This window comes from Serinus canaria, chromosome 20 (assembly GCF_022539315.1).
Source record: "Serinus canaria isolate serCan28SL12 chromosome 20, serCan2020, whole genome shotgun sequence".
NCBI classification, from domain to species: domain Eukaryota; kingdom Metazoa; phylum Chordata; class Aves; order Passeriformes; family Fringillidae; genus Serinus; species Serinus canaria.
The window spans coordinates 603,768-616,464 of NC_066333.1; the positions used below are offsets into that span (position 1 = coordinate 603,768).

A 12,697-nucleotide genomic window follows, 5' to 3' on the forward strand; every position below is an offset into this window, starting at 1 on the left:
TTGCAGAGCTGAGCTGGCATCCTGCTTGCACTTTGCACGACTTCTGCTTGCCTAACTTACATTCTTTATCTATTTCTACAAGGCTGTGCTGTTGTGTTCTACTGTCCTTGACAAAAGTAAATGTTGCTCTACTGCTCTTATCAAGTGAGTAAAATGCTGTTCTGTTCTACTGTCCTTATCAGGGGTACTACCTAAAGGGGGCTTACAAGAAAGATGGAGAGGGCCTTTTTACATGAGCATATGGTGACAGGACAAGGACGAATTGGTTCAAACTGAAAGACAGTAGGTTAGATTAGATATTAGGAGGAAATACACGCGCACGCACACGCACGCACGCGCACACACACACACACATATATATAATATTAGATATTAGGAGAAAATTCTTTGCTGTGAGGGTGGTGAGGCACTGGAAGGGGTTGCTCAGACAAGCTGTGACTACCCCATCCCTGGGGGTGTTCAAGTCAAGATTGGATGGGGTTCTGAGCAACCTGCTCTAGTGAAAGTTGTCCCTGTACACAGCAGGGTATTGGAAATAGATAATCTCTGTAAGGTCCTCCTTCCAATCCAGGCCATTCTATGATTCTAAATAGTTACAGCTGGTCCCCATCTTACAAGAACTGAGGAATGCAAAGGCTGGGACTGATCCTGTTGGCCAGCCAGTGGTCTCAGAAGCAGCATCAATAGTGCTGATTTTCCCCTGGTCCTGAATAGGTTCCCTTTAATTCCTGAAGAGCCCTATGATGGCTGGTCCATGTGGTGGGATGGCCGGCTTCCCCATCCCAGGCTGCTGGTGCAGACAGCAGCAGCAGCCAGGGCTGGAGGTGGCTGCGCGTGGGGAGGGATGCTGCTGCAGCCTGCTTGACCGATGCCAGTCAAGCCTGCAGCCCCATTCATGGGTGGCTCCAGCGGCATCAGGGAGCAGTCCACTTGCAGTCTGTTTCATTTAATGCTGCCATCTAACCCGAATCAGAAGTCCGAGTGTTACAGAGCACCCTGTGCCTAGACAACCCTGCATGGACTCCAGCCCTCAGCCTGTAATATGTAAAGATTTGCATTCTCTCCCACAGCTCTGAGGTGTCTTGAGGAACTGGATGGTGCCGAGGTTCTGCAGAGCCTGGGCATTGCTGCCAGAGGCACTGGCACCTCCATCCTAGCACCGGGGAAGGGCCTTGTGAAGGAAGCAGTACCCCTGGCCTGGGGCAGCTGTGCGTGTGAGGTGGCAGGGCAAACACTGCCCCTGTCCCCACAGGCAGAGGAGATGCTGTCTGGCACTTCCTGGGCCACACACCGGCTGCCCCATGGGTTCCCTATGAGGAGCTGACACCTCCAGGCTGTGGGAAGGGCCCGTGTCTTGTCTCGTGGCACAGCCACCAGCCCCCAGTTGCAGGAGCAGCTTTCCAGCCCCAGTTGTGCTGCTGAGCTTGATCTGGTGCTGCCCTACCAGCCCCCTAACAATGAGCAAGCCCAGCAGTGGTCACTGCTTCCCTCTGGTCATGGCTGAGCCGTGTGTTAGGAGGAGCTGGGGCGCTGGGGATAGGAACTGACGGCAGAGCAGCTGAAATGGAGCCTGACATGTTCCTCTCCCCATCCGTGCAGCACACAGCTGCGTTTCTGCCTGCTCCTTTGTGCATCCCTTGCTCTCTCTTGCTCTGGCAGCTGCTGCAAGGGATGTTTCCTGTTCCCACTGAGAATTGTCACCCACAGCTCCCTTCCTTGGGCTGTCCCCTGCCTGCCTTGCCAGCCTGGGCTGCTCTTCTGGAGTGAAGGATGCTGCACATTGAGCCTGGGCCCTCACAGCACTCCTACTGCTGCTTGAGGAGAGTGGGGCCCTTGAGTGCTGCTGTGGCCAAGCACGCCCAGGAGCCGCTCAATTTCTTTCAGTGTTCAGTGCTGGAAAGATCACAGGAAATGAAGGAAGTACTGAAGGAGGAAGAGCAGCTCTTCTCTCCCGGCCTGGAGGGAGCCCCAGCACACAGCAGCTCCTGTGAACAGTGCTGGTCTAACCCTTCTCTTCTGCCTCAAGTTCTGCCCCAGATGGACCTGGGAACCCTTTTTTTTGTTTCTGTAGGCTGCTAGGCATCCCTAATTCCCTCTCCTTGCCCTATTGTGACAATCTCTGGCTTGGGGCAACAGGCAGGAAGTGCTGTGGATGCACAGGTTGCTCTTGCCTTGGCCAAGTGGAGTCTGGAGTATTTGATCAAAGGCAGAACAGTGTTTGAGGCACACAATGTTTGAGGCCAGCCACCTCAGCTGGGACCTGAGTGGGCTAGGGGGGAGCCAAAAGGCCTCTGTCAGTCAGCCTCTGTTGGGCAGAGACAGGGGTTCCTCCCGTTGATCTGTGTCTGCTCATGGTGGGTGTTAGCCTTGGTCCCCAAATGCTGAGGGATGCTACCATGCTGCACTGGGTGCTTGGAGCCTTGTGGGGCTGCAGTTCCCCTGGGGCACCTGCTCTTCACACCTGTGCCGTTTGCTTCACCTGTCGCTTTGCATTCTCTCCGCAGCCACCAAGCTTCAAAGCACTGAGCCTCTCCCCAATGTCGTCTGCCTGGGAGTGCAAGACGCAGGACGCCTTTGCCAGCAGTGAAGAGCAGGACGAGGTGCCCCACCAGGTGACAGTGACAGCCACAAACACAGGTGGCCAGTGCCAGTGCCCGAAGGAGGAGCCCAGTGGGGCTGCCCAGAAGCGGACAAGCACCCAGAACGGGATGCAGGACAGCGGGGGCACAGGGGTGAAGAAGAAACGGAAGAAAAAGGATCTGGGAGAGCAGGAAGGGGGAGATAAAGCAGCTGTGGAGGTGAAACCAAAGAGGAGGAGAGAGCCTAAAGAACCAAAAGAGCCTAAAAAGGTGAAGGAGTCTAAGAAGCCGAAGGAGCCCAAGCAGAGGGAGGTGGCTAAGAAGCCCCGGAAACCTCGGGAACCCAAAGCCCCGAAGGAGCCTAAAGACAAGAAGAGTGGCTCTGAGCCAGCCCCCAGATCAAGATCCAAGAAGAGCAGGTGGGTGTTGGTGTGGTCCTTTCCCTGTGCCTGCTGTGGGCAGGGCTGTGGGCTTGCATGAGCTGCGTCTGGGAGAGAGCAGCATGGGTGTGCAGGATACTTGGTCTGAAGGCTGAATGTGCTGGTTGAGATGCCAGGATGAGCTCTCTGGCCACGCAGAGATGGGACAGGCAGGTGCTCTTTGGGGTATATGGCCCCGTGAGACTCGAGATCCATAAGAGGACCAGAGAGTCTTGGCCTCTCCTTGGTCTGGCCTTTGAGCCCACCATCCTGGTGCAAAAGGGACTTTAGAGGAGATGTCCCACCAGGACAGTGAGGTACTGTGTGGCAGAGAGCCTGTCATATATGATTTGGGGCCTGGGCAGAGGGTATGTGAATGAGAAAAACCTGGCCCTGGACTGTGTGCAAATGAGGGTCTCTGCACACCCAGGGCCAGCAGCCTGCCTCCCCTTGGCTTGGGTTTGGGAGGATGGTTTAGCAGCTCCCATCCCCTCTCCCTCTCCAGTTAGACTTGTCCCTTCTGGCAGCTGTGGAGTTGTGCTGACAGTCAAAGCCAGCAGTGGGGGGAGGCCTGAGGACTCCCTTGTCCTGCACAGGCCAGCGCCACTGCCTCCAGTAATTCCTCAGTCTTTTAATTAACAGGCTGGTTGGCCAGAAGCTCTGGTTTCTTTTTAATGGCGAGTGTGTGCAGGGAGCAGAGCAGGTCTCAAGAGTACTGGTTTAGTTTGGTCTTCCACAGCCCTCTTCCTTCAGAGCTCACTGACAGCCAGATCCTGGAGAGGCCATGGCTGTGGAGCTGCCATTGGGGTGGCCTTTGGTGCCATTGGTTATGGGCTGGTTGTGGACAAGAAGATGTGTGGGTTGCTCAGCAGGATGAGAGCTGGGTGCCGTGTCCCCTGAGCCATGCAGTGCTGTCACTTGTGCTCTTCCTTGAGCCCAGGGCTCTGCAGATGTTCATCATGAGTTGGTGAGCCAGAGCAGATGGGGATGGGCGGATCAAGCGGACACTGCTGGGAGGGTTAGTGAAGGGCTCCTCCAGGCCCCAGGGAAGGCTGCAGCAGAGGGATAGAGGTGGAGAGGGAAGGAGACGGGCTGCAGGCAAGGAAGGGATGGATGAAGCCCATGTGCATGCAGCATTGCACCCCAGGAAGGGTCCTGGGATGAGGGATGCAGCTATCTGATTTTCCTAATGACACTTCTGCTCCACCAGTAAGGACCTGCCATGCAGGCAGTTCACAGAGATCTGCCCGTGCAGCAGGACCTGTGGGACCACACAAAGCAGGGGAACCCAGGGGAAGAGCAGGCCATGGAGGTTTGGGAGGGCATTCATGGCTCTTGTAGGTCCTTTGGCTGCCAGCAGTGCCTTCACAGGGTGCTGACCGTTACAGACAGGGCAGCCCATACAGGGTAGCTGGTGGACACATCACCCTGCCAGAGACGGGGCTCATGGCAAGGTAACCCCAGCTGCAGATTTGGAAACCCTGGCTCTCCTACTGGGCACAGCAGATTCTGGGCATTCCATGGGGGGCTGAAAGGCAGCCAGCTTGCTGTGCTGGGTACCAGCAGAGCCCTGGTGGAGAGGCCACTTCATGCAAACCACACTCTGCAACACATCATGCAACCAGAAGAAACTGTGTGTGGGAGTCTGGGAGTTCCACAAAGCTCTCTGCATTCCTTATGCTCTATCCCAGTATAGCCTGAGCCTGTGGTGCTTCCTCCCAGTCATCTGTGCCTTCCAGGAGGACCTAGTTGCAGCTCTTCTGCTTGGGAAGTCCAGCCCGTGGGTCCTCCTTACAACTTCCCGGCCTCTGTAGCCCCTCTTTGAGCCATTTTTCAGACTTGCTTTGGGCTCTGGGTCAGCCACCAGCAAACCCCATGTGTGAGGGATGGCCATGGGTGTCAGGGTGGAATCTCTGCAGGGAGCAGGGCTATGTATCCCCCTGTGCCCTCCGGCCATGTGGAGCTGGGGGGCCCTGACAGCACAGGGAAGGGAGAGGTGAGCAGCAGGTTTTGGTTAGTTTGTACTCTGCAGATGGAATGATTGCTGTGAGTCCTCTAAGTGGCAGATAATGGTGACATAATTTCTTTTAAATTATTTCTAATCATAGTCAATGACTGACTCATGAATGAAGCAGTTGTTAATTGTGACTTACAAATCAATATCTTGGGAGTTATTGCTTGGTAGAAGCGCTGCTCACAGAGCATTTTCAGGGCCTCTAATTTAGGCATATATGCGCTGCCAGGGCATTTTTGGCCTGAACAACAGATTTTTACCTTTATTTTTTGCTAGTCACAGGCAAGCAGAGATTTTTCTTATCAAATGGAGCTAAAATCTTGACATTGCTTTGAAACTAATGGTTCCTCTGCTACTGTCCAGATCTGGGATGTGAGTGGTGGGGCTGGAAGAGAGGAAGGAGGCATTGCTCAGCCCCGGGACAAGCACCAGCTCTTTGGAGCCATTCCCTTAACAGTGTTTCTTGCAGAGGGAAAGGATGGACTGGCATGCTGGGAGCAGTTGTTTTTTTACTGTGGTGCTCCCTGGTTCTGTTTCCTTGTGCAGGCAGGGGTGCAGGTGGCCCTTACCCTGAGAACATGCCGTGGAACTGGGCTTATCTTTCCATGTTTTTCAGGAAGGTGGTAGGATTCATGGGCACAGAGCCCAAATCCCCTCTGTGCCCTGAGTGTGGAGAACAGTTGCCTTGTGGGACAGAGCTTCCCAGCGGGCCCTTGGAGTGGGCAGTGAATGTTGTGATGGGCCATTGCATCTGTGGGAGTTGGATCTGCATCCTCCTGTGTCTGTGGCGATCACAGGGCCTAACTCCTGCCAGCTGGAGGCTCACACCAGTCTGCTCAGCTGCCCCGGGAGGGGACTCAGTGCTGTGACTCAGGAACACAAACTGTGAACTGGAGCAGCTTGGGCTTGGTGTAAAGGTTTACTGGGGTCTGGCAGGGCTCGGTGGCACAGGCAGGAGGTGACCAGCAGTGTGGCCAGTGCTCCTAAGACTGGACTTGAAGGTTCGTTTCCAGGGTGCTAGGACATGGGTTGCCTCTGAAGCTGCTGAACTTTATTTCTGACTTTGGTCAGCACATTTGCTCTGACTTTGGTCACACACAGTTTGGGAGCCCTGTGGTCAGAGCAGGCACCTTGCTGCCTTGGTGTACTGAGTTTGGTGGTGGACAGATCCTCTTTGTGCCTGTGCTAGACCCCGTGAGCTGAACCCCAGCTCCTCCAGCCCCTGTGGGGTTGTTCCCTTGGCTGGTGAGAGCACCCGGCCTCCACACCAGGCAGGGCAGGTGGACCCTTTCTTTCATCCCAGTGTTCTGGAGCTGGATGGAGAAACACTTGGTGTGCTTAATAGCATCAGCGACTGGGGATCCCCAGTGCTGGGGGAGTCCCAGGAGCCTTGAGCTGCCTCTGGGTGATCCAGTGGCAGCAGTTCTCTGTGTGGTGCCTGCTGCCTCTCTCCTGGGATCCCACGACATGATCTAACTGTCAGTCTGCCTCGGCAGCAAAGACACCCCTGTGGAGAAGAAGAAGAAAGGAAAGAGGAAAAATGAGATACCAGTGAACAGTTTGGATTTGGATCAGGATCTCCTGAGCCCATCTGTACAGAGTCCAGAGGAGTCTGTGGAGTCAGCTGACAGCCAGGTATGTCCAAAGCCCTCAGCTGGCTGCTGGTGGGTGAAATCCTGGCTGCCTCTCAGTGGGACCACAGCAAGGGCCTCTGGGCACAGGAATCAGAGAGCATGCTCAGCACTGTGGTCAGCTTCTATCAGCCTGAAATCGGCTGTTGGCCCAGGGTTGCATGCAAACTGCTGCCCTGGGCCCTGCGTGTGTCAGCCTCGAGTGTCCCTCTCCACCACAGCTCTGGGCATCTCCCTTTCCTGGCACAGCACAGGGGGCACATTGGCCCTGCAACCTGCGCCCTGCATCTCTGCAGGGCTTAGGGACTGCTGGGGCTCTGTGGGTCAGGGTGGGTCTCAGCACCGCAACGAGTGCCTGTTCTTCCCACCACCCCCATCCTGCTGGGGCCTGGGAGGAGTTCTGGCAGCTCTGGGGCTTTCTCTCTGCCACTCAAGCAATGAGGAGGTCCTTGGTCTGTCCGTGCCTGCCGGCACTGCCCTTTTTCATCCCTTGTACAGAAGCGGCGCTCAGGACGGCAGGTGAAGAGGAGGAAGTACAACGAGGACCTGGATTTCAAGGTTGTGGATGATGATGGTGAGACAATTGCCGTGCTGGGAGCTGGGCGAACCTCGGCACTCTCCGCCTCTACTCTGGCGTGGCAGGCAGAGGTAGGGCTGGGGGTGGGACTGGGCGATCTGCCTCCTGCAGGGTATTCCAAAATGTCAGTGCTGAGGCTTGAGGAAGTGGTGGGTCCCAGCTTAAGGATGGGGTGAGAGAGTGACTGTCTGGGAGGGTTCAGGCTGGCTTTTCAGGAACTGTGAGATGGACAAAAGGCATGCTGGTCCAACTGTCCCCATCCTGCTTGGAGACTTAGGCCTCTGGAATGTGTGATGCAGCTGGACATTTTCTACCCGCTGCCCATGCCCACCTTTGGCTTTGGTCTCTGTAGCTCCTGTCCATGATTACTCTATTGTTTTATTCCTGCTGGCTGAGGGCTTTGTAGGTGCCATATCATCTTTTTCTGCCCTCATTGCTGCTCTCCATCAGTGCCTCAGAGTGTAGTGATGCCAGCCTGACCTTGCCATCTGAGCTGATCTGCTGGGCAGCATGGCAGAAATCTGGGCAGCATGGCAGGGACCACCCAGTGCCACTGCGGTTTGGGCCTTGTTGTCCTTCTGCCTCTGCCCACTGGTTCAGTGCTGGCTGCTCCTTCCTGCCTGTCTGTGACTGTCTGTTGGATCCTGCAGCTCTTTCCATCTCTCTGGTCACTGACAAAGCTGTCAGATATTAATAATGGTCACTGGTTGTTTTCATGGTGTTTCTGTTACCCTCTCAAATCCCCTCTTCTCAAGGTTTTTGTGGGTATTAGCTCTGTTGATAAGCCCTGACCTGATGATCCATGCCTGGCCTGGGGCTGCCACACACCCACAGGACATGCTCCAGTGCTGCTTCAGCTCTGCCTGAAGCTGTCCCCCAGCTGGGCTCCTGGCAGTCATCTCCCCTAGTGAGATTTTCAAAGCAGCAGGTGTGAGCTGCCTTTGACATGTGTCCTGACCACCCTGTTCTCCTCTCAGTCCTAAACTTCCACCTCAGTTTTTCCTGTTCCAGATGGGTCATTAAAGCTGTTGTCCAAAGCCAGGCTGGGTGGTTGCTCTGAGGCCTGGCCAGCCTGCCCAGCTGAGCCTGCCTATGGCTGCTTCCAGGATCAGAACTGACAGCCAGGGCAGGATATGAGTGCTCATATCCTCAGGTTTGCTCTCTCCATGGCCTGATCTTGCAGCTTTCCCCCTGCACCCTGGCCACAGTCCGAAAGAGCTCTTTGGGCAGTGCAGAGCTCCTCCAGCAGCCTTCAGACAGCCAGCAGTGAGCCACAGACCAGTGGAAGCCTGTGTAAGGGCTGTGGATCCGCATGGGAGCTCCCGGCACCAGGGCACTGCACTGCTGTGATGGCCAAGCTCACACAAACCCTCTGTGGGAGAGTCAAGCAGAGCCCAGCAGTGCCAGGATAGATGCCTGGGCATAGGGGAACAGGCACTGCACAGTCACTGTGGTCACTGTCACTGTGACCACAGTCACTGTGGTCAGAGCTGTCTTAACCCAGTTTAGGGCAGAGTTCCCCAAATAGGGCAGAAATCCTGCTCTGGGCCTCAAGATGGCAGCCAGGGAGCCCAGGCAGAGCTGCTGTTCTCTGCTCATTGCATTGTGATGCTGGGTTCAACATCCTGCTCTGGACTCAAGGACAGTGCCAAGGCACCAATCACCTCTGGGCTGGGGATGGAAGGGTTGCTGTGGCCCTGGGCATGGTCTTGGCTTTCCCAGACACTTTCAGATGAGTGGTGTGGGGTGCCCTGTCTGTCTGTCCTTCACTAGCCTGCCCCATGCCATTCTTTGGGAGACTTTCTAGTCTGCAAAGTGACACCTCAGGGCTGCTTTGCCTTGGTCCATACTCTGCCTCTGTCAGAAGGGAATGAACAGAGTTCTTCTGCTTTGTGCTCTGCACTTTGCTCCTCCTTCTGCTGTACTATCTTCTAGCAAAAGCAGAACTGATATTTCTAATGCTCAAGCAGGCTTCATGTTTTTGGTGTCCCTCATCTCCCCTGCATCTTCCTCCGGGGGTGGCACAGACAGGCACAAGCCTGGCTCTCTTGTCCCTTGGCATTTGGTGGGGCTGATCTGGCTAAGCTGCAGCCAGGAAAGCCTCCACCTCCCCAGAGCTGGCAGCTGGACAGCATTAGGGCCGCCTGCAGCAAAGCCTGTGCTCAGTGAGAGGAGCTGTGCTGGAGCCCCTGGGTGCCAGCAGAGGGTATGTATGGGTAGAAGCCTGCAGAGAGAATGAGGCATCACTTCAAGCCTGCCAGGAAGAGCTGCATGGAGAGTGGTGGGGTGAGGTACTGTTGTCCATGTCCTGTGGCCATGGGCAGATGACAGCATGTGGGTGACATGTGGCAGGGCCTGGCAGAAATGCTGCCTGCTCTCCTGAGGCCCTGGGGCTATACAGCGCTATGGGGCTGCATAACGGCCAAGGCATGAGCAGAATATGGCATGGAGAGTGCCTTGGAGCAGGAATGTGCAAAGTTTTGGCATAATCCCTTCCTTGAGTCCATGGGCAGAAGTGCCCAAGCTCCCTCCTCTTTTCTGGAAAGCTTTCCACTCTCTCTGGCTGCCCTGGTGTGGCTGGAAGGACCCACACAGCAAACCTGACACTGCTGTGGCCTGGCTGACCTGAAGAGGACAGGCAGAGGGTGAGGGTAGCTGGGCTGGCAGCACCTACACCCTCACACCCAGCCCCAGCAGGGGCTCCCCAAGCACAGCTCTCCCATCTCCCAGTGCCAACTCTGTCTGCATGGCTGGGGGACTGGGAGAGCAGCAAGCAGCCGTTCAGTTCTGGGAGAGTGCCAGGGCTGTGTGATGAGCCAGAAAAACAGAGCTCTCTTTTCCTGTCCCCAGGAACCTCCCGAGGATGATGCCAATATCATTGAGAAGATCCTTGCCTCCAGGATGGTGCAGAAGGAGGTGAGTGGCAAAGATGTCAGTGAGGCTAGAGTCCCTGAGCAGAGGACGGATGGGACCTGGTTGCCCTGTGCAGCAGGGACATGAGACGGCAGCAGTTGGTGCTCTTGCTTCTGTGGTGGGGTGCTGGGGTATGCCCAGACTGGCATCTTTCTGAGCTGTGGATCAATGTGGTGCCTCTTCCATCCTGGGCATCAGAAAGCCTCTGAAGAGGAGTCAGGCCTGGGCTAATGCCCAGAAAGTGTTGGAGTTCTCCGTGCTCAAGGGTGGTCTCACGTCATGTTCCCCAGGGCTACTGCATCTCTGGAGCAACAGCACAATGAGTGCCTGGCTGTCCTCACCATCCCTGGGGCTCAGTCCCTGGAGCCTGTGGCCAGGGAGGGGATGGCTGAGAATGCCCCCCCAGCTTCTGCACAGCCTCTGACTGTCACTGACTCTCCTTCCCTTGGTTTCAGGCTCATCCTGGAGGCCTGGCATTTGAGACAGAGGAGTTCTACGTCAAGTACAGGAACTTGTACGTGCAGAGTTGTACTTGTGGTGCTTTTTTCTGTGGGCCTTGTGCATGCAGGAGCAAGGACTGTGCGCTCCCACCTCCGTCCCATCCCTAGCTGCAGCCCCAGCATCCCTGTTTCCTGCCCCTGTTGATGCCTGGAGATGCTGTCTAGAACAGAGGCTGGACAGAGTTAAAGAATAAAGAAGGGATTTATTAAAAGGCCTTCAAAGGATACACCTTGGGCAGTACAAGAGCCTGGCTGAGGCTACACCCAAGATGGACAATGAATCATGAGTTTTCAAACTTTTATAAATTTTAGTCCATTTGTATATTTGGGTTAATTGTTCAATTACAGCTTCAGGTTTTGAAGTCACGTCCTCCCAGATTGCTCTCCTCAATTTGCTGTTTACACTTCTTGGGCCTGAAGCTGCAACGGTGTCGCTGGTTCTCAGGCTGGAAAAGGATTGTTTTGTCTAACTAAACTGTGAAGAGAACTTGCTAACACTTTCTGTGAAGTTCAGAGTTATATACTAATACAGTACAGAATCTGCAATAAAAAAATTAAATAAAATATTGGAAAATATTAAAGGTAAAACTTAAGGCATCATTGTCCCAAGCCAGCTGTGATGGGAAGCAGGGAAGCTGCTGCAGCTTCAGTGCTTAGTCTTGGCCTGGTCCTGGGGCATGGCTTTCCCCAGTTTGGGTTGGCATAGGCATAGACATGAGCTGGTCATTCTCTGGATTGATGGGAGATCCATGCTGCTCTGTGTGATGGATGGTTTGGGACCAAAGGCCTCTTGGTCACATGTTGATTTTTTTCCCCCCTGCAGCTCTTACCTCCACTGTAAATGGGCAACACTGGAGGAGCTGGAGAAGGACCCCAGGATCTCGCAGAAGATAAAGCGCTTCCGGAACAAGCAGGCTCAGATGAAACATATTTTTACAGAGGTGAGAGTGGAGCACTGTCACTGTGATATTTTATGAAAAATCCCTTTGCCAGGATTTTTTCTCTTTTGCCAGGATTTTTTCTCCTGAGAAGCTGAGAAGCCTCAGAAAACGAAATGTAAACAATATTATCTGATTGCTTGGAATGTGCTTTGGAGGTTGCTTTCCAACAGGTGCATCTTTGATTGGTTCCATGTGAATTGTTTTTACTTAATAACCAATCCCAGTACAGCTTTGTCAGGACTCTGGTCAGTCACAGGTTTTTTATTATTCATTCTTTTCTAGCCTTCTGATGTCTCCTTTGTCTTTCTTTAGTATAGTTTTAGTATATAATTTTCTTATAATATAAGATCATATCATATCATAATATAATAAATCAGCCCTCTAAGAAATTGGAGTCAGATTCGTATCTCTCACCTCCTCCTGGGACCCTCACAACACCACAACAATTAATAACCACAGAGCACAGTAAGCAGTGGTGCCTGACTCTGAGCCCAGTCCCATGGCTGAGCAGGCCAGGAGCTGCCCAGACCAGTCTGTCTCCAGGGCCAAAGGCGCCAGGGCTGGAGCTGAGGAGCCATGACTGTGCCCTGGACACCTCTAGTGTCACTGGTGGAATTATGAGCAGGGTGGCAAGTGTTGCTTGCAGGGCAATGCCAGCTCTGGAAGAGTTGCTTGGTGGGAGGGTGGGGCAGCATATAAGGCTGGAGGTGCTTCTGTGGTGGAGCAGAGATGCTGTGGGAGAGAGGGAGCTATAAATATCTGGGCTTAGGGCAGCTCCTGCCTGCTCTGCTCTATAAGCAGATTAATGTTGCTTAGTATGAAAGGTGTTCTATAATTTATATTACTCCTCCAGAGATAGTTGTTGGATCTCCTCAAACTGCTCCTTACAAGTATAAATCAGGCCAGTAGGCTATGAAAATTTCTTCTTTGTAGCTGGAAAGCTGGGGTGTGTGTCAGATTTCTCACTCACGAGTCTGTTTGGGGTCTTTCTCAGGATGGAAAAAAATACATGTGTTGGAACACTCTGTACCACCAACAGTTCAGCAAGGAGCACATGCTCTTTTCCTGTAACTAACTAGGGCTTGGGGAGTTATGAGTATAGAAGCCTGATTTTTCTCCTTCC

The 12,697-nt window shown here is 54.0% G+C and overlaps 1 protein-coding gene across 5 annotated transcripts in view; it reads left to right on the plus strand.

The window, feature by feature from the left end:
* The window catches only part of CHD6 (chromodomain helicase DNA binding protein 6), a 92,807-nt gene that overhangs the window by 44,856 nt on the left and 35,254 nt on the right, over positions 1 to 12,697 (plus strand). For all 5 annotated transcript variants that reach the window (XM_050982282.1, XM_050982280.1, XM_050982283.1 and 2 more), the window contains 6 exons: positions 2,505 to 2,998; positions 6,509 to 6,647; positions 7,142 to 7,291; positions 10,071 to 10,136; positions 10,589 to 10,647; positions 11,457 to 11,574. In XM_050982282.1, the coding sequence (XP_050838239.1) occupies positions 2,538 to 2,998; positions 6,509 to 6,647; positions 7,142 to 7,291; positions 10,071 to 10,136; positions 10,589 to 10,647; positions 11,457 to 11,574 (993 nt within the window). In that variant the 5' untranslated portion in view covers positions 2,505 to 2,537. The remainder of the gene's footprint in view (positions 1 to 2,504; positions 2,999 to 6,508; positions 6,648 to 7,141; positions 7,292 to 10,070; positions 10,137 to 10,588; positions 10,648 to 11,456; positions 11,575 to 12,697) is intronic.